Source organism: Melampsora larici-populina (genome assembly GCF_000204055.1).
Source record: "Melampsora larici-populina 98AG31 unplaced genomic scaffold MELLAscaffold_82, whole genome shotgun sequence".
NCBI lineage: Eukaryota > Fungi > Basidiomycota > Pucciniomycetes > Pucciniales > Melampsoraceae > Melampsora > Melampsora laricis-populina.
Window position 1 is genome coordinate 21,680 of NW_006768846.1, and position 27,658 is coordinate 49,337.

A 27,658-nucleotide genomic window follows, 5' to 3' on the forward strand; every position below is an offset into this window, starting at 1 on the left:
CTGGTTCAAAATTGGCCGCAGGTGAACCTACAGGTAATCATGTAGATAAATAACATGGATGGAATTGCAAGCTATCAGTGATGCAGGATCCTTTTCTCTGCTACAAACAATAAGCCCTTCAGCTGGTATTTCAGGAGACACGCTGCGTGTAAGAAAAGTTTTGATCAATTTCAACTTAAGAATCATAAAAACAAAAAGAATAGATAGAGAAGCCAGATGAGAGAAAAAGAGAAAAGCTTTGATGAATTCCAAGTCAAGAAGAATAGAAGAAATCCTATTTGGAGCATCCATATGAGAAAAACAATGGAAAACATGATACTACTCTCTACACCATGAAACCTCGCCCTCATTACGTGTTGGTAGCACACCATATGATCTAAAATTTCACACAGGACTTTGTTGCCTCGCAGGACAGTATCTCAACAGAATTAGAATCCCATGTGTGTGAACTCCATGATTGAAATGAGAGCATCCGGATGAGTTGCATCAGCCCTCCGTATACTAGTCCATATCAATAATGGGGGCCCTTTTAGAAATCATCCCATCAGCTCTTTAACATCCAAACATCAAGAAACAAACCACACTTACATGTTTCCTAAGATTCAACTAACAATATCTTCACCCTGAGAATATGAAGAACATTAATTCAAAAGGAGAAGAAGCATCTGGGACAAATGAATGACTTACAACTTTAATGATAAGCCAAAATCTTGGATCAAAAGTGAAGTGGCCCTTTGAAACTAAGGTTATGTGAAAGAAAATCCTATCCAAAGAAGTTAGACCAATTAAGAAATCATGCATCATCAATCTCAAGAATCCCACCAAAGCTTGAAACATACCACAAATATGTTCAAGATCAACAATAAGACTATATTATAAGCAGGTTTCAAGCTATGTTTTTGACGGCATTTTTACAGCACAACAAATTGTGCAAGACTGTAAAATTTACCATGAAGGCAAAAAAATTGGGACACCTTTTTAGGGCTGTCAACTGTATATTTGCAGAAAAAAAACCCTGTAAAATAGGTGGTTTCAAGTCAGTATATTAGGGGGTTTCAAGTCAGGATATTTTTGTGGAAATTTTTATGAAACGGACAAGTTTTCAAAATTTTATGGTGTTTTTTTTCTGCACATATACGGTCAACAGCATTCAGGACACCTAAAAAGGTGTCCCAAATTTTTGAAATTTACATGAAATTTTACAGTCTTGGACAAATTAGGGTGGTTCAAGAAGGGTTTTGCAAACACCCTTGACGCAACCTGTCGAACCCAAATTGTAAGGTCGGCCAGTCCTTAAAATCTGGGTTCACACACCCACAAACACCTTAAATTTAAGTTTTAAGACCTCATAATTCCAGGTTCAAACCACCTTTTTTTTTCTCTCCTGGTTTCAACATTTCCTTTTTTTGTGGTTCTCTTCCGTTTATTAAATTGCAAAACTTTTTTTTTGTGCTTGTAGCATGGAATCATATATCATTCTGTATTTACATGTTAAGGAATTGTCTCATTTTTGACCGATCATGTCCAAAATCTTTGTTAATTAAAGAGGAAATCGCTGGGAAAAAAACAAAAACAGGGACAGCGACAAAAAAAGGAAAATGGAAGCTATTTTGTTTTTTGCTTTTTGTACCTGATACATGACTTTTGATCAAGATAAGCAGGTAGAAGACTTAAAGATTTTAAGGACGGTGGGGTGTTTGCAAAACGGTGGACCACCTCTAAAGGTGAATCACAAACCTAAAATTTTACATATAATTTAAAGTTCCCAAACGTGAATTAAATTTTAAGAAGGGGCTGTAAAGTCCCTTCTTGAACCACCCTATTGTTGTACTGCAAAATACCGTAATTTTTTGGACTTGAAACCCCCTATTGTTTAAAATTTTACATTGTATGTTTTTTCTGCAAATATAAGGTCAACAGCATTTGGGACATCTAAAAAGATGTCCCAAATTTTTCATGTTTGCGGTAAACTCTACAGTATCAGACAAGTTGTCATACTGTAAAAATACCATAACAAACTTAACTTGAAACCCCCTAATTCTAAAAACTGGCCTGTTTTGTAAAAAAATTATGCAAAAATATCACAACTTGAAACCCCCTATTGTGAATTCTAATCAAGTGTTTGCCAAGACACTTTCCAACTGTCACTGTGAACATCATTAGCGGTACGCAAACATGAAAACCAGACCTGGAAACCCATGGACAAAACCCATGACAACCCAATTGTTTTTGGGGTCTTGTCCATTGGTTTCCCACTTCCCCGTTGGACAAAACCCAAAAAACACCCGGGTTGTCATGGGTTTTGTCCATTGGTTTTGCACTTCCCCGTTGGACAAAACCCAAAAAACACTCGGGTTGTCATGGGTTTTGTCCATGGGTTTTTAGATCAGGTTTTCATGTTTGTGTACCACTATTCAACTTCCCCAAGTTGGGAGAGGAAAATAATTAATAGTACAGTTTGTCATAAAAGGATTCAATACTGCATACCTGAGCCATAACACCCACACTACATATGTGCAGCAAGCTATGTAAATAGTTGTCCATCATGTACATACAGGTCTGCTCAGTTTTTTGCCCATCAGAGGAAAGAAATCACATGTTATACCACATATAACTTTTTTGACTTTAAAAATTGTCCCAAAAATTCACTACATATAATTCTGTAGCTGCTCAGGCAATATTGTTGAAGTTATTTCTTAGTAACAGAAAAGGTGTTACATGCAGCTGAGTTGATGAGATTACACCAAAAAGTTGAGTCAGTGTATGTAGTCAATCTTTTGAATGCTTTTGTTAATCTGAAAAAAAGTTAAAGCATGTATTACATATAAATAACTTATCATGATGAGCAGACGACTGAGCACAACTGTATGTGCATGATAACCACATATCCACTGAACCTGCTACATGTATTTAGTGTGGGTGATATGGCTCAGGTGTGCAGTGATAGATCATTTTATGACAAATCATACTCCCAATCATTTTTTCCTGCCCACTTGGAGAAGTTGAATAATTTTTGCAGTGGTTGTGCCCTCTATCCACTCTCACAGGTATGTGTGGTATGTGGGCATAAGATTTGATTTGGTGATATTTGTCAAATAGTACAGATGTTGTGAGAACCATTGGTAAGTTTCTCCTTTCTTGTGTTGTGTCGGGATTTTATCCAAACATGGCAAAAACTAAAAAAACACATTTTTCACCACACGTACCGTGAGATAAAAGCATTTCGATCGACAGAGGTTTGACATTTCTCCGACTCGGCCACAGGGCTGACTCTCACACTAGGTTATTACAGGTTGCGATATGTCAATGCCCTCGACATCTTCTCTCTCTCTCTACCTCGCACCCTCTTTCCTCCAGAACCCCTTCCCTCTCGACGCTCCTATGCACCAAAATTTGGGTTTTTCTTCCATCCATCCTCATCCATCCTCATCCAACTTCATTTTCCTCTTTTGATTTTCCTACAAAACCACTTTGGCCAATTCTTGAAATCAAGTCGACCTTTTTCTTGCACTTCCTTCAACATTCTCTTCCAAATTCAACATCCGATATGCCAAAAACCCTTTACTGAACCGACATAAAGCTGCTTGTTGTACAAATGGTTTTGCGAGGATTGACATTCCCGGAGATTGTACGCTCAACAGGCATGGATCTATCGCTCACCACGGTCCGTCGTTGGTTCGATCTTTACCAGGCGACTCGAGCTGTGGTCACAAATCCTCTGGACCACGGAATTGATGGCGCACCATCCGCTCTAGGAGCTCCTGAGAAAGAGTTCGTATTGCAAGCCCTGGAACACGATCCAACTCTTTACCTCGATGAACTCAAGGCCAAGATTCATGAAACTTTTGGACGAACCGTCTCCCTGAAGACTCTCTCCACCGAACTTCGATCTCGCCTCCGTTGGACTCGCAAGAAGGCTCGAACAGTTCATCCCAACCAGTCTGCGAGGGCCCGTGGGGCTTATATTGAGGAGATTTCTGGCATCGATCCTTGATGCCTGGTTTTTGTTGGTAAGTGTTTGTTATAAATTTTTCTTTCAAATACACCCAGACTGACTTTTTCACCCTTGACAGACGAAACTGCCATCTCGAAACGTAGATTGTATCGCACCCATGGACAAGCACCTATTGGCCAACGAACTTCTCACCTTCAGAGACCTACGCAGGCATTCTGTTGGTCAGCCTTGCCCGCGATTTCCATGGATGGAATTGTCGCCGTTTCTGTTCAGCCAGGTGGCTACTCAAGGGTGGATTTTGAATCGTATTTGGAACACGACTTGGTATGTGTTTCATTCTTTCTTTGATGTGTTACCTGCTTACAGTTTCTGATATATGCTTTCACCTCATATATGCTTTCGTGTTCAGCTCCCAGCCATGAACCCTTTCCCAGCTAGGAACAGTGTTCTGGTGATGGACAACGCTCCCATCCACCATGGCGGGAGGGTGGAGGAACTTTGTGCTGCGCGTGGGGTGAGGTTAATTTATCTACCACCCTACAGCCCAGAGTTTAACCCCATCGAAAAGGGTTTTTCGGTATTAAAATCACGACTCAGACGATCTCAGCTTTTGCAGCAGGCTTTGAGTGCCGATGACGAGAGAGCAGTCATTTTCCTTGCTTGCATGGAGTTATTCAATGACGAAGTATGTGAAGGTTTTTTCCGAGGTAGTGGTTACTTATGATACCCTTGACTATTAGTTCTTGGTGTTGAATATAAACATGCATTCAGCGATTTACTTTTCATGACTCTTTTTACTATCACTATCCTGCTATTCTTTTCATCAGAATTTTCTACTATCAGTTTATTGTGATCTTGATAAACATCGTATCAGGTGGTTTTTTAGCCGGAGCGGTTACTGGAAAAATTTATTTTGTACTATCTCTGCTATATTCTTGTGAGGAATCTAAACATGGTATGGAGTCTTTTTTATACGACGCGTCTAGGATTAGAACTCTCTAAAATCGCTTGTTCTATTCATTTTATACATGGAATCTGGTGTTTGTTCAAAGGAAAATAAATTCTTTCCTTTTATTTTTTTGTATTCAAGTCAGTGTGAACGAAATATATAAATATGGGCCTTATGCTTCTTCTATAAGATGTTCTGATCTAAGACTTTAACCTTATAGGTATCAGCGAGACTAATTAGAAAGCCCGGTTTGAATGAAAGATTATCATAGAAACAAGTGATCAGAAGCCCACTTGTGATCAATTGTTTCTATGATAATCTTCAAATGCATTTTTTTTGGATCAGATCCATAAAACTTTTTGATCTAATCGAAAAGTTTTGGATATCTAACTGGTCAGATATACAAGATCTAAAAGTAGATAGATCATGATCTCCAGTTCAAGTTCATGATCTCCAGATGAAAGAAAAAGATAATCAAATCGGATCATAAACATTCTCAGGTGGCTCAAAACTCAGAGTCAGACTTGATCATCATCTCAGGTTGATGTTCATGATTTTCTGATTCTATTGAAATCAAATGAAATCGTTTCATTTGCTTGTTCAGGTGGCTCATATTTGCAGCCGAGGAAAAACAATCAAACATTTCAAATTGTGACATCAAACATTGAGGGAGCAGAAAGAGTTTGAAGGTTTTACAAAGGTAAGCACACAAGATTTTGGCTGGACACATTCGAGACAACTGTGAAGACATCTGAGCAATGGAATCAGAGAAAGGTAAGCACACATGAATTTAGCTGGACACATTCGAGACAAGACATCTGAAAGGTAAGCACACATGAATTTAGCTGGACAGATTCGAGACAAGACATCTGAGCAATGTAATCAGTATTCAATGGAACCTGGTCCGGATCCTGGTCCTTCGTTAGTGGTGGACAATGAGTGAACAGATTCCTCTTCATCTTGAAGCTCATTGACGTCGGTTTTGAGCTCATTAACTCGGTCCATGGCTTCGCTAAGGAGATGGGAAGCAAGTGCTGGGTGCATACCTCGCGTAGTAAGCGAAGATTCGGTGAACTGGACACTTGGTATCAAGTCAGTCCAGGATTTCACACCAGCACGCTTCAAGATCATTCGAGTGGTTTTGTCATTTTTGGGAACATTGCAATCTAGCAAGAAACGTTCTAGAGCGCTGGCGTGGGGTTGAGCACTGTCCTCAGCATCGGAGCCAGCAGTGGTAGACGTGAAAGAAGTTTGGCCATTCCCAAATAAGCTACAGAAGCTCGACGCTGAAGATGATATAATGTCATCCGGAATTTGTCAGCTGGTGACTAATTTAAATTAATCGTTAGAAGAAATAGACTGACCTGCTTCGTTTTTATTAATCTTCTTACTATCTTCAGGGAAGGCTATCTCGGTTGGCAATTCGTGATCAGAAGATAGAACAACAGTCAGGGGCTTGCCCAAGTTGGAGGGCAAGACTAGTGCAAAGAGGTCAAAACGGATGGGATGAGAGGAATGGATGAGAGGAATGGAAGAGTGTCAGTCGCTGAGATTGAAATGAAATAAAGAATCAATCTCTGTACCTGCTTCTTGTTTAATTTGGAATTTATCTTTTGGAGAGAGTTCGTTTTTAATAGGGGATGGGGGGTCAGAGGATATCACAATAGTGAAACCCTTGGAAAATTTCGATGGGGAGGCTGATCAGATGTGTGAAATCGGATCAAGATCAGTATGATCCGAGTATGAATAGAATCATGACAAGAAAAAAACATACCTGGTTCTATCTTCACTTTTTTCTTGTCACTCTCAGAGGGCATACCTCCTTCCAAACTACCACCTCTCTTTGAACCACTAGGTTTTTGAAATAACAAACGGGCTGGCGATTCGAAAAAAGAATGGCAAGAAGCGCCAGATTTATGAAAGGTTGGTGACAAGTTGACTTGCAATTGTGAGCTTTGCATTTTCACTCGATCATTGACTTGGGTGGCCTTGTGAAACACTCGTGACTTCTTCATGATTGCAAGGTACTCGTAAGTTTGGGGGGGGTATGTCCCGAGTGGCCATTCCAGATTGCTGAAAATGAAACTGATGATCAGATTATATTGATTACATGATAACAAAACCAAAGTCAAATCACTTACAATTCCTTTGGCCCAGACCCATGCGCCATGCCAAGTTGAACGGTAGAGAAAGGATGGATCCCATGGGCGAACCAAGACAGCCCCGTCTCCAGATGTCCCATTTTGAGATTGGTCATGGAACAGCTTAGCCGTTAATTCGTGGAGCGCGATGCGCTTATGGGCATCCTGTCACAAAGGATGTTAGTGGTGAAAAGGGACCGAAATAAAGAAAGGTAGACATAAAAACCAAACTCACCTCGAGTTCTTTGGTAAGGACCCCCACGTGCGCTTCTGCTGCAGTTGGGCCGCTAGCAGATGCAATGAGCTCCTTTGCAGCGCAGGTCTAATAAACAATTGGAGTCAGTAATTGAAGTAAAGAGAAGAAATCGCTCAAGAAAAAAGAAAAACAACGTACCTGAGCCACTTTCCTAGCTTTTTCCTTTTCATTTTCAGTAAATATAGTCACGGAACCCTTGTGCTTGGTTGCTTTCGCAAGTAAATCAACAAAGGTCTGCCAAGTCGGATAATCAACCAGAAAGACCTTCTCACGTCCAACCTGTCCCATCCATCTCAAGCGAGGCGCCATTTTGCTGTTGAGGACCATATGTCGCATCCCAGGCTCATACTGCTCGCAGATATCCCCGCACATGCCTTTGAAGTCATTGAAGGACTTCCCAAAAAAGCACTTCACCAGCTCAATGACGTTGCCGGAATTGAACATTTTCAATTCGATTAAGTTGTAGCGCACCACCAAAGCAGGAGCAGCTTTGCGACCTTGGACCTTGATAGCAGGAGGATTATCGACTTCTACTTCCTTTTCAGCATGAATCTTGAACTTCACCTGAACGATCATCTTGTTCTTCTTATCAAATTGCACACGAGGTGCGGTTCCAATCCGGTAAAGCGGATCTTGTTGACTACAGACAGCTGTAGCATTGGCACCTGTTTTGTTAGAAGGTTCTTCAAAAACTGGAAGAAAAAGTGTAACACATTAGGAAAAGTAACACCAATTATGCAGAGAGAGTGAGACAACAGAATGACTTACGTGCATTCATATGCCCTTCAACAGCCGGCACGTTGACCTCAGTTGGATTTTCGATGTTCGATTGGTGGTTAGACATATTGAATTTATAATTGAGTGGTTGTCGAGCTGAATGATATGAAGAAGAAACATAAGGATTAGAAAAGAATTAGAAAACAGAGGGATGAAAGAGGAAAAAGGATACGAATACGAACTAATATCAAGATAAGAAGACAGAGAGATGATGTAACGGTGAAAATAAGGTTGAGTTTTGCTAGGGCACTTCGAAACCTAGGAAATGATGGACCAACTGGTCAGAATCCAGTGGAGAGAAGCAGAAAAAGGTGAAGATTTTTTCAATATACTGACTGGTTGTGATCGATGAGACGAACGAGAAAAGAAGAAAGGAGAGATTGGTAAAACGTACCAGTTTTTATACCTTTCGAGCCTGATCAGTTGTACCCCCCTTTGCCATCCGATATGCGGTCAGATGTCATATGACCTCATAACCCCGTTTTAAATTTTAAAATTTTGATGATCATAATGGGGTGCCAAAGACAAAATCAGTAACATGATTGAAAACTTTGGCACCAGAGAAAGAATTGACAAACTTTGAATGACTATTTGTTCTATGATATCACTGCAAACATTATTCGGCTTCCCCAAGTGGGCAGGAAAAAATGATTGGGAGTATGATTTGTCATAAAATGATCTATCACTCCACACCTAAGCCAGAACACACACACTACATATGTGCAACAGGCTCAGTGAATAGGTGGTTATCATGTACATACAGTTCTGCTCAGTTATCTGCTCATCAGCATAAGTTATTCATATGTAATACATGCTGTAACTTTTTTCAGATTGACAAAAGTATTCAAAAGATTGACTACATACACCCACCCAGTGTTTTGGTGTGATCTCATCAACTCAACTGCATGTAACACCCTTTCTGTTACTATGAAACAGCTTCAGTAATATTGCCTGAGCAGCTACAGCATTATATGTAGTGAATTTTTGCGACAATTTTTCCAAGGTCAAAAAAGTTACATGTGGTATAACATGTGATTTATTTATTCTGATGGGCAAAAAACTGAGCAGACCTGTATGTACATGATAGATAACTATTTACTTAGCTTGCTGCACATATGTAGTGTGGGTGTTATGTCTCAGGTGTGCAGTATTGGATCCTTTTATGACAAACTGTACTATTAATCATTTTCCTCTTCCAACTTGGGGAAGTTGAATGATGTTCACAGTGTATGGTGTTCTTTTTCTTCTGGTGTTGTATGGTTCAACCTAAAGAATGAATTTCGTTTGTGAAATCGATGAATTGAAACAACCACATAAGGACCCTCTTTCTTTGATTGAAATTTTTGATGATGACACATGAGTTCGAATTTGATTGAAATTTGTGACGATGACGCATGAGTTCGAAATCGTTTTCCATGCCTATATCAATCAAAAGACTAAGGATGATTCTCGTGATTGAAAACATTGGTATGAATGGAAGAAATTACGTACCTCATCGAATGGGAGAAAGTAATTCCTAGAGCTCATGTCAAAAGCGATGGGTGTAGTGGCCAATTGAGGAGGCGGAAGGAGGTGGTCAGTGTAGTTGAGGTCAAGCCGGAGGGGGTACCGGAGGGGGGTACCAACGAATCTACAGAATCTTATATTTGATTCCATGGATGAAGTCTTTCGATGGACAATTCATAAATGAAGGACAATTGATAAGGTTAGAAGGAAGCAAAAGAAAGTTTAGGCTTGAGAAATCAAAAAAAAGTCACTTTTGGACCGCAGATTAAACCTCAGTAAAATCTGGGCAACACACATTACCTCAAAACTTACCAATGGTTCTCACAACAGCTGTAACTTTTAAAATTACATATTTCACACAATCCCATGACTGTAAGTTTTACACATACTATTTTACACATATAGCTTTTACACGCACTTGAAATATTTGGTGTTGGTAACTGGCTATTAACCAAATAGAATGGGGTTAAATTGGACTGTTTTTCATGCAGTGAAAAGTACTGACAGGTCAGATCTTTCTTATATTTATTACATTGCAATTTTGATGATGTTGCTTATCTTTCATAGATCTATCAATCCCATTGCATTTGCGTTTGTCAATAACTTTTTACTTGTCTAAAGTTGCCATTTTCTCTTCAAGATATTTTGTCACCCACTCTCCCTTTTTGTCCCGATGTAGGACTTATGTGGGTTTTTTTTTTAGTTTTTTTCAATAGGTTGAGAGGTGTTTTGTCCTTTTATTATTAAGCTTTTGGTTATTTATTTTTCGTTTAGTTTGTTTCTGTTTGTTGTAGTATTCAATATTATGGTCATCCTTTATCCTTTATGATGTATCATTGTGCATGGATTTTACTAAAACCAGCCCCCATGTGAGGACCAGCCCTTTCAGGCTGTATTTCAATTCAAAATATTTCCTATCCCGCATAGGGGGCAGTCTAAGAGCTGATTACAAGCTTTTGAGAAATAAAGGGGGGGTCTCAAATAGGGCACCTGTATCCTCCAAAATATGTCTGGTAAACAGATATTTGAGTGAGAGACAGACCTTGAAAAACCTCCACCACAATGAGATTTTGGAAAATATCATCTGGCAACTATTTTGTCTTTTGTTGATTGCTCTCACTCTGGTTTACAGCGTGAAGCCTGGTGTATTTAAAGTTCCTCATCTCTTTTGTCAGGGTTGGGCTACTCACAATAACTGGCTGTTAGTCCCTGGAAGAAAGCGTTTCCAAGCTCTTGGACCCTTGAGCAACAGTTGTATCCTCCTACAAATGAAGCACAAGTTACATTGGGGGTTTAGTAGCCAAAGTAACCACCTCTCACATTTCTTTCAATAGTTCTTGAAGTTGTTCATTGTTTCTCCTCCTCCTCATACAGTGTGTTGATTTTTGTAGACTATATCATTGAAATACTACCACTCGTGAATTTGAAGAATGATACTACTTTGTGTGCAATCAAGAAGCGGCTAAGCACCCTTTTGTTCCTTTGTATAACAGCTATTGGGAACATGTCCATTTGTAGCTGGCATGCATATGAGACCAATTTGTATTCTGGTTTCAATTCACCTGAATTTGGGACAGTTCCGCACAGTCCCCTTCCCATCCCAGATTCCCATGTTTGTATTGTGCAGTTATAGTTTTATTTTCCCCAGCTAAAAGGGGGCAGTCAAGACTCACAAGGGGGCCGACTTTAGTAAAATCCTTCTTTGTTTTGCTTTTAGGTTTATTTTTTCATTTTTTTCATTTTTCTTGGGTAGGTCAGGTATGTGAATGTTGATGTTTCATTTTTAACCAGTATTCTTTACTTTTTTCTTACATTTTGTTTTTTAGTTGTGTTGTAGTTTTTTTGTTTCACACTATTAAGTCTGTTAGCCACCCCATAAGGTATGTCTTTTGTCATCATTCCAAGCAATTTATTTTCTGGGCACTTAGAGCATCTACAGCCATGCCGTAAATGTGTAACATACAGAGGGTCATGCAGATTGTTTAGGGAAGTGTTTGAGGTATGAATGATGAATGATGTACAGCTGTGGCTCCCTACAGTACAGTTTGTAGCATAATTGAGGAGGTGAATTATGGGTGAACTGATCAACAAGGTGTATGATTTACGGAGAGTGCAATTGACAAGTTGAAGTTTATGGGAGAAGTGAGGTGCAGAAGGATTTGGGGTGCAAGCCAAACAAGAACATATTTGGCCTATTTTGGCTTGCACCTAGAGAATTGCCTAAGCTAAGTATGTGTTTGGGTGTAATGGCTGTGGATAAAAATACCCCAAATCTACGCACATCACGGTTTACAGCACACAGCTGTGGATGCTCTTAGCCTAAAAATTTCACCCACAGCTCACATTTCTGCTTTAGTATTTTCTACTAAGTATTATAGTAAGTTTTTGTCAATCCCATTGCTCAAAAATGGTACAAACTCAAAAATACCCACCCTTATCTGGAATTTTGCACTGGCAAATCCGGCACAAAGGGGTTGGTGCAAAAATATCACACCCCATAAAGTATGTCATGATGTTAGAAAGGCAAAAAAATTACATCACTGATGCACATATTAGCACATGTGTCATGCAACAATGATATGTTGCTACACAAAACTCAATTAAATGTCAAACTTAACAAAGTCCCTCATTTTTGTGCTGTACTGGTTAGAGGTACTGACCAGCTCAAAAACCAGGGACTTTGATTAAAGGTACTCTTTTGAATTGGAGTTTGTTAGAAATAAATAAAAAGACAATTATGGGATACAAAGTTAAAACTGGGAGTTTTTTCCCAGTTTCCTCAATACAGCCAAAAACACAAACTGGGAAACTGGGAGAACATGGGAAAGTTCCAAACACAGCCAAAAACAAAAATTGGGAAACTGGGAAAAAAATCCCAGATTTAACTTTGTATCCCACAAATAGACCAATTATGAAATTGCATCAAATCTCCAAGATGAAACAATCAACAAGTCTTGTTGGTTGCTATTCAAAACTATCTAAGTGGGAAGATTGTGCACAAGATGCCTTGCATCTCAATAGATGTTTTGACTTATTTCAAGTTAAGACATATGCTAGCAGAAATCCTACCTGGAGCAGCCAGATGAAAGAATCAAAAACAAAAAGAACACCTTTCCTGTGCTGCTCCAATTGCAATGTAAACAAGAATAAGGTGGGCATCTTTGACCCACCTTATATGTTGGTAAGCACCCCATGTGGAGAATTTTACAAATGTGTACACTTCTCAAGGCATTTTCATCGAGGTATTCTCAACGAGGTCAGGGACCAAGCACAGCATGGTAACATGCAGTAACTGTTCTGGGTGATTACAGTTTAACATTCATTTTGGAAGTTGTGCTCAAAGCGCAGGTACTCAAATCTTGGAGCTTGTCTTCTTGAGGTTAACAAGAATTGGGATTGCCTTGGGAATCACCCCCCACGCAAATCAAGACTTTGGCAAACTGCAAGCAGTTATCTTTTCATAAATCACAAGGTATGTACCGAGCACAGCGGTATTCTGAGACATGACTGTAGTCCAACTTGACACAAGTCCTTGTCTGATTTGTTGAGTCAGGCCCTGGGTATGGATGAAATCCGTTTGTGAGGCCAGCTCTAGGCCAAAAGTATACGGCTTAGTATGCTGGCTATTAGGTACTGTGCAATCTGGCTGGCCTGTGTGTTCTGACATTGGTTGATTGCCATCCTTACACCAAGTATGTACATAGTCAAGGCATTTGAAAGCTAGATATGGATCTCAACATTCTGCAGCTGATGAGGCATTCCCCGGGGGTTTTTCTCCAATCACAGTGGAGTGGTGAGTGAGATCCTCTGGACTTGATGATCATATGTATTTCAAATGTGTACACTCAAATGATAGCTTTGCCGTGGTAAGCGCACTCTCTCAAGTTGAAGCTGCATATGCACAATGTGTTTCCTCATAGATATAATTTTGTATTAGCTTGAACAAGCCCTCTCTGCGCGGCCACGTCCGCGCGCCTCGCAGAGGGGCTTGGGACTAATCGTGAGTTCCTGGCACGGAGACTCCACGAGTTAAGTCCACTTATGTAGTTTTTCGCCTTTTCCCGCTTTCCTCACTGATAAAAACAACTTTACCTTGCAGGACGAGTTGTTCGTATTTTTGTTCTACATGTGTTTCCATCTTGATATCCTGGGTATCACTACTTCATCACCCTGATCATGAGTTGAGTTTTCAAGCTCTTATGTCCCATATGTAAATGAATGTACAGCCTGTATTCGCACCGTACGTGATTTAAACATAAGGATGTGCAAAACATTTGGTGAATTTGGCGCAGGCAGAAACTAACGTACAAAAAGCACTGAAAACAGACCACAATACAGGCGGGTGTTGTAAGAATGTTAAAGCCACATTTCTGGCCACATCAGATGGTTTGTGTACAATCTGAGGCTATGAGGATGTGTAGAACAAAAATATGAACAACTCTTCCTGCAAGGTAAAGTTGTTTTTATCAGTGAGGAAAGCGGGAAAAGGCGAAAAACTACATAAGTGGACTTAACTCGTGGAGTCTCCGTGCCAGGAACTCACGATTAGTCCCAAGCCCCTCTGCGAGGCGCGCGGACGTGGCCGCGCAGAGAGGGCTTGTTCAAGCTAAAATTATGTAGCACTTGAGAATTGTAGCTTTGATCTCCTTGGCAAATTCAGACAAGTTCAACCAGTTTTGCCTGTAAAACTCGAGTAAATTGGCCCGAAATTTTGACAAGCTTTTCTGGATTGACTGTACTTTTCCATCCTCTCTGCCATCTGATGAGTTTTTTTATAGTCCAAATTGCTGCTGATCATGACGGTGGCATAGCAGGAAAGCATAGCAAAGACTGAACAGGTGGAACATCCAACCAAGTCTCAAGTCAGCGTATTGGCTCTGAAGCAATCTTGATCTACCAGTTTGTAATTGCATTTGTACTGATTTTATGTTGCCAGGATTTACATGTGTTTATCACAAGGTGTCCAAACTCTTTCACGCTGCTGTTTTGATCACCATGGAAACTAATTTCCGCTTGACATGCGCTAGCGAGGCTCGTTAGATGGACAAGCCGATCGGGATTTCATGCGCCGGGAGTGGGTAAATTTGCGGTTGCTGACGTTCAACGGCAGCAACGATAAAAGCACATACGTACGTATTTGTAACCATGCCCTTTAGCGCCGCACATATAAATTGAGCGCAATAGTGGAAAAAGTGTGATAAAGGGAAAACCTGAATGGTTGTGGTCCCCGACAGAAAAGATCTGAAGAGGCCGCGATGGTGAATCGTTAGAGTGAACCCCCTGATACACAAGGAAAGTTAATCTGAGATCCCTTAGAAAGTTGATCTTTGCTTGAAAGACTTATCTAACTTGAGTGCTGAGCCTTCGGCTAAAACCTGAATCTGGTCAAAGTCATAAGTTGGTTCAAATTGGTTGGACTGGTGACTACATATGGCTTTTATCTCATAGAATTCGCTCATCAAAAGGTGTTATGATTTCAGTTTTGATCGGAAGTTTGTTTGTGCGCAACCTTCGAGTTCAAGTTCCAATATGACATCCTTGATCAAAACGATTTGGTGATAAAATGAATACAAGGTAGGTAGAACCAACACCATCAATTAATTAATTACTTGCCCGGTCGGCAGTTCTTGAGTTTACCGGCCCTTTGTACACTACATGATGAGATGGAGAGACTTTCAAATGCTGAATCAATCGACTCATTGATGGATATCAACCGATCCCAAGGATTGATATAAATTCAGACTGAGTTCGAGTGCCTAATTCCTTTTCGTTTTAATTCATTCCCTATCTAACCCCTACAGCTCATCTCCAGCGCTTTTTCGCTTGACTGTTTCTTTTACCCTTCATTGTCAACCAACAACAAGACTCCATTCCCATTCTCATCCAATCCACTACCGACCAACAAACCAACAAATTACAAAGCAAGTTTTCCTACACTCTTCCAACTTCTCACACGTATAAACCATTAATTTGGTTTTCTATCCTTTCTTTGCTTTCTTCCCTATCTCTTTCTCTATTTAGGCTTGCCGTTTGCTGAACTTCAGAAGACACCATCAAACCTTCTTAAACCTGCCTGTTACCTCTCTTGCTCTCAAGCCCATTGTTCCGCTTCAAGACCGAGCTTTTTGAACGTCATCCTTTCAATAAGCGTACGTGCGCCTCTTCTTCTTCTTTACTCCCACCCCCTTGTGTTCCCTACACCACCACTAGTGACTACCATTTTCCCACGTCTTCGCTTGATGCACAATCGCATTCCGCCTTCTCTCAAGTTGGTTTCCTTGGCTGATTTTCCGTCCTCTCATTTATAGCTCAACAACCGTCCCACTTTACATTTCCCCCCATTCCAACATCGATCTTTAACTCGGACACTACCGCTTTCTCTCTCCTGTTTCAATCACTGTTCACAGTCTTATCTCAATAGTCTATTCCATCTACACTATGGCTGCCGCTGTTGCAAACCCCATAGCTGCCGCTACCACTCAACCTGCTGCCGCTGCTCCAGCCGCCGCTGCCCCGGCTACCACAGGTGCTGCTGCCCCAGTGGTCAAGCAGTCTTCCACCAAGTCAGCTGAACCTCGGAGAGTTAGATTCAACGTTGGTTCAAAGTAAGTCACCTTATCTGCTCCAGAATAATCAATCAGAACCGCCATTGACTTTTTAACTCCACTCGTGTTTTGCAGGTACCATGTCATGGATGTCATTGGTGAGGGTGCTTACGGTGTAGTCTGTTCGGCCGTTCATCGCCCAACTGGACAAAAGGTTGCAATCAAAAAGGTTAGTCTATCTCTACATCCACCCTCGAAGTATCAATTCATTTCTAACCCCTCGCTTTCTCATCCGTCAGATCACACCCTTCGATCATTCCATGTTCTGTTTACGAACTCTTCGTGAATTGAAACTCTTGAAGTACTTTCAAGAGCAAAACGTCTCCGAAAATGTATGCGTTTCACACTTTCCCTTTGGTCTCTGGAACTGCTACTGACTCTTTCTTCATGACAGATTATCTCGATCGTGGACATCATTCGCCCACCCTCGATTGAGGCATTCAAAGAGGTCTATTTGATTCAAGTGAGTAGCCACTTTCCACACATCTCGTTTCTGTTGGTCTTTATTCTGATCAGCGTATTCTTTTTCCCTAGGAACTCATGGAGACGGACATGCACCGAGTCATCCGAACTCAAGATCTTTCTGATGATCATTGTCAATATTTCATCTATCAAACCTTGCGAGCTTTGAAGGCCCTTCACTCCGCCGATGTGATTCACCGTGATTTGAAACCATCGAACTTGCTTTTGAACGCCAACTGCGATTTGAAAGTGTGCGATTTTGGGCTCGCTCGAAGTGTCCGGACCGCTGAGCAAGAGACTGGTTTTATGACCGAATATGTGGCCACCAGATGGTACCGTGCGCCTGAGATCATGCTCACGTAAGTTATCAGTCCTTTTTTCTATCATTCAAGGCCCCTATTGATGTTTGTCCATCGACAGGTTCAAGCAATACACAAAAGCCATCGACGTCTGGTCGGTCGGTTGTATCTTGGCTGAGATGTTGTCTGGTCGACCCCTTTTCCCGGGCCGTGACTACCATCATCAACTCACCTTGATCCTTGACGTGCTCGGCACACCCACTTTGGACGAATTCTATGCGATCAACTCCCGTCGGTCTCGGGATTACATCAGGGCTTTACCTTTCCGCAAGAAACGTCCTTTCACTGCCATCTACCCCAACGCCTCCGCTCTTGCGATTGATTTCCTCAACAAGACTTTGACCTTCGACCCTAAGAAACGATTGACGGTGGAAGAAGCTCTCCAACATCCTTACTTGGAAGCCTACCACGACCCCGAGGATGAGCCCGTTGCTCCACCTCTCGATGAAGACTTCTTCGCCTTTGACCGACAAAAGGATGACATTAGCCGTGAGGAGTTGAAACGCCTTTTATTCGAAGAAATCGAGAGTCAGTTTCAATCATCTTGCATCTTTTACTTCGCCTTATGCTGAATCGAATTCTTTTCTCTTTTCCTCATTAGGTTTCAAATCACTTGCTTGAGCCTGATGAACAATATTGTGATAGCCGCGACTTTTACTTAGCCATTATGGCCAGGACTTTTCCTCTCTTTTCATACTCCAATTTCTCTTGGAATTTCTTCTTTTACTGCCTTATTTATATTTCATGTATATCTTTGTACCCATCTGAACTGTCTTTCCAACCCGATTGCAGTGATGATAACTTTTTATCTGGACCCCGTTTTTCTATGATGCCAATCCCCACATGTATACCACCTATTGCTATAGTCTTAGGCTTTTGTGTGCTTTCTTGCCACATTGAAGTCGAATTGGAATAATCACTGTCTCATGTATCATTTTCCCCTTTCCCTCTTCACTATACTTTGCAATCAAAATAAAACATCTCAGAGGTGAACCATGTGGCCGTGGTGCCATTCCTAGTGCAAACACAGACCTTACTACATGACACCTTTTGTTTTGCATTCCAACTTCGGAATTTCGTACATTGATAACAAACAGAGGCGCGTGCAAAAGCAAGCACCATTATTTTGACGCTGAGAAACTAATTTTGGCATACACAATTCACCAAATAATCCTTTGAATAAAGTTGATTTGTATCTCAACCCATTCAGAAAACAATGCTGATGTTGAATTGGATTGGTAGATCAAAGACAATGTGAATGAAGACAAAAGCAAACAAAATATGTATATTTGCTTGTAAAGACAATTGATTCAAATTGGCAAGTCACAATCGGATTAAAGGAAGGAATGAAATGATTGCAAAGAGAAACCCAAAAACATCACTCAAGGGTGGTATGATTAAAACATGAAAAAAAGTTGAGAAAAAGGTCAAATCTAAAGATCGAGAGGATCGAAACCGTTTTGATAAAAAAAACTAGAAAAAAAATCCAAATCACAACACACAACACACAACGTTTTTTTCTTGAATCTAAATGAAAAGAAAATATAGAAATGGAATTGATTACAAAGAGAAACCAACGGGGGGGGAAAAACTCAAAAGAAACTCAAATTGATTTGTTTTTGTCAACTTTTTTTTCATAGAAATTCGAAATTAAACTGATTCACATTAACATTTACGATTATGTAGCTTTGATTAAAACCTTTTGTTTTAGAATATCTGAGAATGAGTTCATTAAATGAGCCAAAGATCTTAAATCTTCAGAATCAAGTAAATCAACTGTAAGTTTTGGCTAAAAAAACCCCCCCGAATTCAAAGGTAGAAAAAAGAACGTAAGCTAAATGCGTGATTGTCTTTCAAACTTGATGATCTTCAGATTGACTTACACATCCTTTGATCCCAAATGTTCTCAAGGCTTTAAAGACCTTTTCACCTAATTTTTGCTTTTGTTGATGAATTGTGGAAGTCATCAACTTATCCATCCATTCATCTGTTTCTTCTTTGACTTTTTGATCAAAACTTGGCATGATATCCGCTTGGATCAGAGGTGATGAAGTAAAGATGAGATCTACAATTTCTTTTGAAGGAAGTTTAGCTAGATCCTTAGTTGTAAGATAAAGTGCCGGTGTTGATGAGGCGGCTATAGTGGGTTCTTGTGTAGTCGGCGCAGGCGCTTGTTCCGAGTTGACACGAGTAGCTGACGAGGGTCTTGATGGGGTCTGTGCGGGTGTAGGTAATGAGGCAGCTTGAGAAGTATTAGAAGCATCCAAGTTTGTCGTCACAGGTACAGCAGGTGATGGTACAGGTAAAGCTGCACTTGATGCGTTTACTATCTCCATCACTTCATCGGGGGTATCCATGATTTCTTTAGCTTCACAGACCTTGGTAGCTAAGACTTGAGGATTGAATAAACAAAGTTTTCTCTCTTTGGCAGGTAGACCCATCAAGAGATCGACTAGTTCATCTAATCTTTGTCCAATGGTAGGATTATTGAGTTTCAGGACGGCTGTGAGCATCCTTTCGCGTTCTGATAAAGGTGTTAGAGAAACGTTGGAAGGGGTGGGAGAATGGCGGCTGGAAGGAGTGTTTCCTGATAATAAGGCATAAGATAATTGAACTGTCGGAGGCGATAGGGGAAATCGGCTTTCGGACCGCATGGAAGGCGCAATAGCTGGGCTGTCTGACTATAGAAAAAATGGTAACATCAAAAGATCACAATATCAGTCAAGAGCAGATCAAACGTCATTCAATAAAGTGCATCGAACCTGCAATCGATTCAGCTCCATACTATTACCAGCCATAACCTCCGCCATTTGAATATCTGTACGGGCATCCATGCTACCTGCTCGACTAAGTCTAGGAGATGTCGCACCATGCATTGACATGAATCCAGCGTGTTGGCTATTCTCGTTCGGACTCCTGGGCGATTTCACGGTTTTAGTCCTACCTTCTTTGTGCTTCTTCAACTCATGTAGCCGCACCACAATCTTGTTCGTGGTTGATCCAATCTGAGCACCATCCATGGCCTCTAATGCAGCTGAAGTTTCAGCTTCGGTAGAAAAGCTCACAAAACCAAACTGTCTGCTAATTCCTGTCACTTCATTCTTCATGACCCGAGCAGAGACAATAGTACCAAACTTCTTGAAAGCATGAAATAGATCGCCTGAATCGACATCAGCACCTAAACCTTTGATAAAGAGGTTACAAGGATCGATATGTTTTGTGGTGCTCTGAGAAGGTGCTCGATTGAGATGTGCGCCATTCAGAGGAGTTTGAGGTGACAAGGTCCAATTTGATACAGCCGATCGTGAGGATTCATTGAGAGGTGAAAGAGGATGTTGATGATGGTGATAAGGTTGAGCCTGAGTCTGATCGCTGGCCCATCTTGACACGTTTGCGTTGCTATCAGAAGCACCGGAGACAGGTATGAACGGAGTGGCTTGTGCCCACTGAGATGCAAGACCAGAAGGTGAAATGTTCATCGAAGCAGTAGCTCGCCCATTCCGATCCCTCTTATCGTCGTACTGTTCTACTGCAATCGTATGATTTTGTACCTCACTGCAATGCATCTCGATTTGAGCCAAAGAAGCCTGGTTTTCGTCGTAGTACTCGATGAGAGCCGTACCAGAAAAGACAGGTTGATCGCTCTCAGTGCGTATGTAATTTAAAGCGACACGATAGATTGGTCCGAAAGGTCGAAAAAGGGAAAATAGTTGTCCAGGGGTGATATTAGGTGGTAAGAACTTGACTAAACGGATTTTAGCGGATGGTTTTGGATCGGCTGTAGGGTCAGCTGAATGAGATAACTTCATGGTACATTTGAACTCGGGAAAGTAGTAATTTTGTAAGGTAGCGTAAGCCTTTTCAGCTAGAGATGATAGGTCAAATGCCAGGGCAGAAACAAAAAGGGACAACCACACATACAATCAGCCTTTGTGATACGATCGATCGAAATGAGATCGTGAAGGTGTAAAGGATAACGACTTACCATTCTCGAGTTTCTCAAACTCTACTACACCGGTAGTCTCATCCCACTTGCTTCCATCTCGATTGATCCGAAGCCTAGCCCTGAGACACTCTTGTAAGGCATCAATGAGATCGCTATCTGGTACTGCTGGTAGAATACCGGTGATGTGTAAAATTGGGTTGGTTAAGAACATTGGTGACATTGGGTTGTTCATGTTGTTCGAAATTGATTGAATTATATCTGTAAAAGATCCCAGAATGTGTGAAACAGCGATTCAGAAAGAAATTAAGCCAATGTCAACAAAATGAGATTTTGGTCAAAGAAATTGAATCTTGATTGAATCTTGACCTTGGAAGGGTCGTCCGAGAGTGAAGATTGATAAGTTGTTAAGTTGGTTGACGTTAAAGAGGATGAAAACGTTTTTGATTCGTCAAGTTGATGAGTTGGTTGAGGAGAAATTGAAGAAAGAGAAATGAACAGAAGCGATCAGTGAGCTCCTCATTACCGTTCGGTAAATAAAAACAAAACCTTGACTTGAATCCGTAATATATTCCGCAGTGACTGCGTATCTAATTTCATCTCAACCATGAAGCAGACATCACTTCATTTCCTCTTAATGGTCCTCCTCACCCTTACAATAAAATAGTGATTCTTGTAGAGTAGTATCAGTGGTGAATTAAGTGAAGTACTGGTCAGATTCTTCGGCCCAAATTACCCTTATCTCACTCGAAAGGGACTCTTGCTCGGAGTCAGCATGTGGTACTGAAGCCGATATCCCATAATGTAGGATTTGTAGTGAGCTCAAAATGCCCAAGGACATCTCGCCGTATGAAGAGGTGGATAAACCCCACTGGTAGTGAACACCAGATTCTTGTACATTCATTCCTCAAAGCAAGTGACGTGAACAAAATAGAAAATATAGCTGAAAGCCTTTGATAAGTGAGATACGAGAAATGTCTATGAGTGAGGGACTATTTAAGCAAGATGATATTTTTGATTTTTCGAACAGAAAAGGTAGTAAACGCAACCACCAGATACTTGATACATTCATTCTTCCAAGCAAGCGTCATGAACAAAATAAAGACTATAACTGAAAACCTTTGATAAGTGAGATAAAAGAAATTTTTCTGAAGGAGGGACTATCCAAGCAAGGTGAGATTTTTGATTTTTCTAAAAGAGATGGTAGTAAACGCAACCACCAGATCCTTGATACATTCATTCTTCAAAGCAAGCATCATAAACCAAATAAAGACTATAGCTGAAAACCTTTGATAAGTGAGATAAAAAATCCAAATGAGTGACTATTTACGCAAGATGAGAATTGTTTTACAATAAGGATATCAAATTTGGATATAACGAGCAGTTGTGAAGGATCTAGAATGAAGTTGATGGTTGAGTGAATTTATTTGTAAATAGTGTTGTATGCAGTGATTAAATCTTGCGCCCTAAAAACCAGAAGCGCAAAGAATGACATGTCAGAAACTCATAGTAAAATCCAAATTGTGAATTGAAACTTGAAATTGAGAATGCTGTGACATACTTGAAGGCTTCATCTAATCGATCACGTGCCCACATTTGCTGAGCCCAATATCCAAAGACATCAATTGCTCCTCTTAATAAATTTTCGCGCGATAACTTTGTCATACGACGATTCATAATTCGAAAGATATCCTTCTCAATTCTAATCTTCACCCGAGGAATCAATCGAGGTTTATCCAATTGATAGATTAATGCGGGTACAAAGAACATACACTGCAAAGATAATATATTTTTCCATGGTGAAAAATGATTGAAACCAGCAATTGAAATGGCATGCTTCATATTGGTCCAAAAAATCTGAAAAAATCAGGTAAGTAAAATTGTGTGATTTTCTTTCCGGTGGGAGATTTTGGCGGATATAGAAAAATCCTGGCACTCCGTTTGGTGATTTCCCAGATTTTTTGGCAACATAGACAGAAATGCAGAACTTGCGCACTCATTTATGCCTCCAAAATTAACAAGAACAAGCCAGAAAAAAAATCATAAGTGAAGGACAGCATCCCCTTTGTTGAACGTTTTTTTCGGGATCTTGCTGGCTCAGTATGTATACCATCACATGTGTATTGTTAAAACTATATATATTATGCTGACATATGTACAAACCTCCAAAACCACCCAGAAAAAAATTTGCAACACAACAAAGGATGTGCCATTATGTGGAAAAAAATTAGGATAATCCGCCCACATTTGATACATTGGTGACCCAAAATACATTTACAGTCATTCCAATTTTGCTTGTCCAATCGGATTTTATTTATTTATTTTTGACTGCAATACAGGTGAATCTATAAGCATAAACATATGAGTCATATGCTTATTCTGGAGTTTTGAGTCTCACCAACCACAGCTGACCACAGTCCACAGCGCTTGATTATTACAAACCTGTCCTCATCACCATCGTTTTGTTCTCACACACATCGTTCCAGCTCAATCCTATCTTTCATCGTTCATCCTCTCAGCCAAGGCACTTTGATGTGAGTTTTGTCCCAGTCTTCTGGGCTTTGATTTGAGGCTCTCTGCTTCGATTCAGACCTCTCAGCTTCGGTTCAAACCTTCCCATCTTTGATTCAACCCTTGGTGTCTTTGATTTGATTCTGTAAAGTACACTCACTCAATCAAAAACTAGCTTGAAAACAATACTGACATTCCTTGAAATTACATTGTCGGCGAAATTCATCAGATTGGAGTGGATTACTCAAAGCACCTTTATCCGCTACTTCCAAAACACTCGGCAATTCCGTATCAAGCAGATGATGAAGAAGAATTGAAGATGAAATGGATTGCTATGAAACACATTGATCTAGGTTTCATTCGCTACCCACACAATACCAAAAAAGAAGCCAAATTGTTGCCATCACTCGATCACCCTAATGTTGGTTCAATTTCCCCAAGCTTATGTTTAGTGAAGTAATGTCTTCAAATCTTGTCTCATTTGTGAATCCTTCCTTTAGGCCTCGGATTTAACTTGTAAGCATTGGATCCAATGGTTGATTCTCTAGATGTATTTTGGTGAACTCAATCGTTCCAATGTTATATATCTTCCTTAGCTCTGTGATTCTGCCCCATCAGATTAAATCCGTTGTCTTAATGTTAATCCTGCTTATATTTTCATAGTCTCAGCTGGCCATTGAGACTCTTTGAAATACAGTCTCTTCGTGTGATGCTCCAATCACTTCTCAAATGCATCGCCACCTTGTCATAAATGAGGAGATCATGTGCAATGATAGTAGTCACAGATAGGCTGAGTGCCAACAGTTCTTAGCTCGAGTTGTAGAGGAAATTTACCTCACGCTGAAGTCTGTAAGGAAGCCAGCGACTACTAGTCCCAAGTACGAGCTCAGGTCAAACTGCAAAGGAGCCAAGACAGTGCATAAAAACAGTGTCTTGGTATGCACTTGTAGGAGTTCCATACACTCTGAGATCAAACTGTGGATCTAATGAGACACACTGTACCCACAGGCAATGGAAAGAGTCCAGAAAGTATATCGATTATAAGAACCAAGAATGAGGAAAGTAAACCGTTCATTTTATTGATAATGGCCATTTGGATGGCAGGTACAAACTTCCTATAGACAAATAAGACACTTATTCTTTCTCAAGTATGAGCACAACAAAATTGCATAGCAAGAAAAAACAATAAAAGATCCAGAAAACTAGACAGATTGATGTGAAGCTCTGGGCAACCAGGGTAAGTAGCCTACTGATGATTAGCAATAAACAAGTAACACCAGATGAATCAACAGTATCCACACAAATCAACTTACAGAGGATCGATCCTTGACGCTGAATGTGATTTAGTGGTTTGATTGATCTCAAAAGTACCCTGAAATGTTTGAACCAAAGGCTAGAGCTTGAGTCGATAGACAGAAGGGAGTCGAGAGAAGTGAAACATTCCAATTAGCGGGTGTTTAGTCGGTAAACAAGAGTTGAGTCAAAGAGCACCTTGAATTAGCAATAGTATAAGAACTGATAAAGAATCGAGTTGAATAGCTTGAAGATACCTCGATGAATGGACCGGGACATTCACCTGGCTGGACGGATGAGGAAGATATTCAGCAATCTGATGACTGATCTCAATATGAGAAAGATATTCAAGGAGCTTACTTGAGTCAAAGCCGAGATGTTCCAGTCAAGACCAAAAGGGTTGAATCACGGAGTGAAAGCTGGTAAGCTGAATTCTTGAATGGTGGTGACTAGGTAGAGAAAAGCAATTGGATGATTTGAGTCATGCATGGATGGGTTTGGAGGGGATGGATCGGTGCTGAATCCTGAATCTGATGGTCGGCAGCATTGATGGTGATCAAGAGCCCTCTTCAATTGAATACACTTGAACTGGGGTATCTTGATTGAAGGCTATATATGCTTATAAAATGGCCTGTATTGGCCTGTATTGACGTAAAAATAAAAAATAAAAAATCTGAATGGACAAGCAAAACTGGAATGACTGTACAATCTATTTGGCAAACAGAGAACAACTTTTGGTGTTATACATTGCATATATCCAAGACAAAGGCACCAAAAAATACAAAAAAATCACCAAACATTACAAAGGGCATTTCTGATCTGTTCTGATTTTTCCGGATTTTTTGAACTGCTGTGAGCTTTCAAAAACCAGAAAAAGTATCAGGAATTGCTTGCTGAGTTACTTCTGAGTAAAACACCCTAAGCAACTTGAAAAAAACGTTCAAGGACAAACAGCATTGTATCTCTCTGCAATCCGTTTTCCAAGAGTTTTGGGCTAAAACTGGGCCCTAAATTTCAGAAGCGGTTTTTTGTCAATCATTTTAAAATAAATGCAATCATTTTGCACCATGGAAAAATATATTATCTTTGCAGTGATAGCTCAGGCAATTGAAAGCCGGTTTTGAGCAGAATCGACTGCGTCATATTCCGTTAAAGACGGAGATAATGTTCCAGTCACATCACAAGGGCTAAACCCTGGAGTACCGCGACCAGCAGTGATTGTCTTTGATTTCGAAGTGATGCGGATGCGTAGAGAAGGTTGGATATCCTGAGAAACTCCCGGGAAGGATGTGTCAGCCAGAAGGCTTTTTGCAGAGCAAAAAGCCTCATGAGCAGTCACAATAAATAAATAAAATTACATCTCTCTCACTCTAGTTTCAAGAGTGTAATCATTATAAAAAACAATTAAAACTAAAAACATCTTAAGTCGAGAACCAAAGTGTTTTTTATCTAAATTAAAACTTATCAAAGTTTCTGAAGCATGACGTATCAAGGGTACCTTTTCATTTATCAAAAGACCCTGACCAGGCTTCAGAAACGAGAACAGCCCCCTACGACCAAAAGCTCACGACCAGGCTAGGTTAGAATAACGCAGCAGACCATCTTGAACCAGTCTAACAAAGAAGCGATGGTTCCCATATAAAGACACCAGTTGGTGAATAACTGAAGAGGACCACCTTATCATTACACCTTATACTAAAAATTTAAAACTCGAAAGCTACATCCTTTTAACTAGTTTACTTCTAGAAATTGTATCCCACTACAACTACTATTAGACTCAACTTTTAAAAAGACTTATCTTTCTGTTTTCCCCGTTTTTAGAAAAGCCTCTTCCAAAACCTTTTTTCTTCCATTATCAAACTTCTCCAATCTGAACTACTGTTACCCAGATAGCAATCTTTAGTATCTACTCGTAGTTCTTACTCTGAAGCTTGTTATCTTTTCTCTTTGTCATTTTATTATCTCTTCGAAGGCGTTACAGATCGTTGGTTCAGGCCATTCGACTAAAGTCCTTCATCCCATTTGATTTACTACAAATCACCCAACACTCAAGTGTAACCTCAAGGATTGTTTGCTAGTCTTAGCATTCCCTTTGGAAGACGACCAGTTGATTAAGATCATTGGTGAGTACCGGGCAGCAGTATCCATCCTGCACCTAAGTTGAATTATAACTAACAATTATAATTTCCTATCTACAGTTTACGAAGAACCGAAAAATAAACTCGAAGGACCTAAACCAGGAGTTCAACTTCGCAGTATACATTTCGTAAGCATCACATTCAACCTAAGAACTTCTAAATTTTCATCCTTTAGAGGTGCTCAGGATGACAGGATGATTCAGAGTTCTCCTGGATAGTACAGAGCGATCCGATCTTCTTTGACCTTTGAAGTCAAGAACGAGGAGGACCAACAAAGACGTAGACTTCGTGGCTTCGAACAGATGGAGTAGAGACCTCAGAGCTAAAAACAAAAACAATCGATCACGTTATACATATTTCAGTAAGACAAAACAAAAGGCAAAAAAAATGAAGGAGAATCCAAAGGAAAATTAAGCGCATACCTTTGAATTGACTCAGCAGAGTCAGTTGTACCCTTCGCGTCTTCAGACTCGGCAGTAGAGATCAACTCGAGCGTATTTAAAGTCAAGACCTTGGGACTGAAAAGGACAAGGATCGATCACATTGTACATATCTCAGTAAGACGAAACACAAGGCAAAAAAATTGAAGGAGAATCCAAAGGAGAATTAATCACATACCTTTGAATTGACTCAGCAGAGTCAGTTGTACCCTTCGCGTCTTCAGACTCGGCAGTAGAGATCAACTCAAGGGTATTTGAAGTTGAGACCTCGGAACTGAAAAGGAAAAGGATTGATTACCTTAGTTTTCATTCAAGATGAAAGA

The 27,658-nt window shown here is 40.3% G+C and overlaps 3 protein-coding genes across 3 annotated transcripts; 1 reads left to right on the forward strand and 2 right to left on the reverse strand.

Moving 5' to 3' along the window:
- Positions 1-6,085: 6,085 nt before the first annotated feature.
- On the reverse strand, positions 6,086-8,520 carry MELLADRAFT_95489 (uncharacterized protein; the record flags this gene model as incomplete). The annotated part of the gene is made up of 10 exons (XM_007418003.1): positions 6,086-6,174; positions 6,269-6,382; positions 6,488-6,601; positions 6,679-6,931; positions 7,046-7,210; positions 7,281-7,367; positions 7,440-7,993; positions 8,070-8,174; positions 8,261-8,336; positions 8,485-8,520. 10 exons carry the CDS (start codon positions 8,518-8,520, stop codon positions 6,086-6,088), a joined length of 1,593 nt encoding a protein of 530 aa, XP_007418065.1.
- A 6,813-nt stretch (positions 8,521-15,333) lies between these two features.
- Positions 15,334-18,001, forward strand: MELLADRAFT_73553 (uncharacterized protein; the record flags this gene model as incomplete). The annotated part of the gene is made up of 9 exons (XM_007417990.1): positions 15,334-15,505; positions 15,606-15,733; positions 15,893-16,189; positions 16,265-16,358; positions 16,429-16,521; positions 16,584-16,652; positions 16,724-17,010; positions 17,072-17,538; positions 17,612-18,001. The coding sequence occupies 7 exons, from the start codon at positions 16,023-16,025 to the stop codon at positions 17,629-17,631; spliced, it is 1,197 nt and encodes a 398-aa protein (XP_007418052.1).
- A 687-nt stretch (positions 18,002-18,688) lies between these two features.
- Positions 18,689-21,449, reverse strand: MELLADRAFT_79638 (uncharacterized protein; the record flags this gene model as incomplete). Its single annotated transcript, XM_007417998.1, has 5 exons — positions 18,689-18,799; positions 18,894-19,691; positions 19,773-20,875; positions 20,996-21,214; positions 21,323-21,449. 4 exons carry the CDS (start codon positions 21,186-21,188, stop codon positions 18,689-18,691), a joined length of 2,205 nt encoding a protein of 734 aa, XP_007418060.1.
- Positions 21,450-27,658: the final 6,209 nt, after the last annotated feature.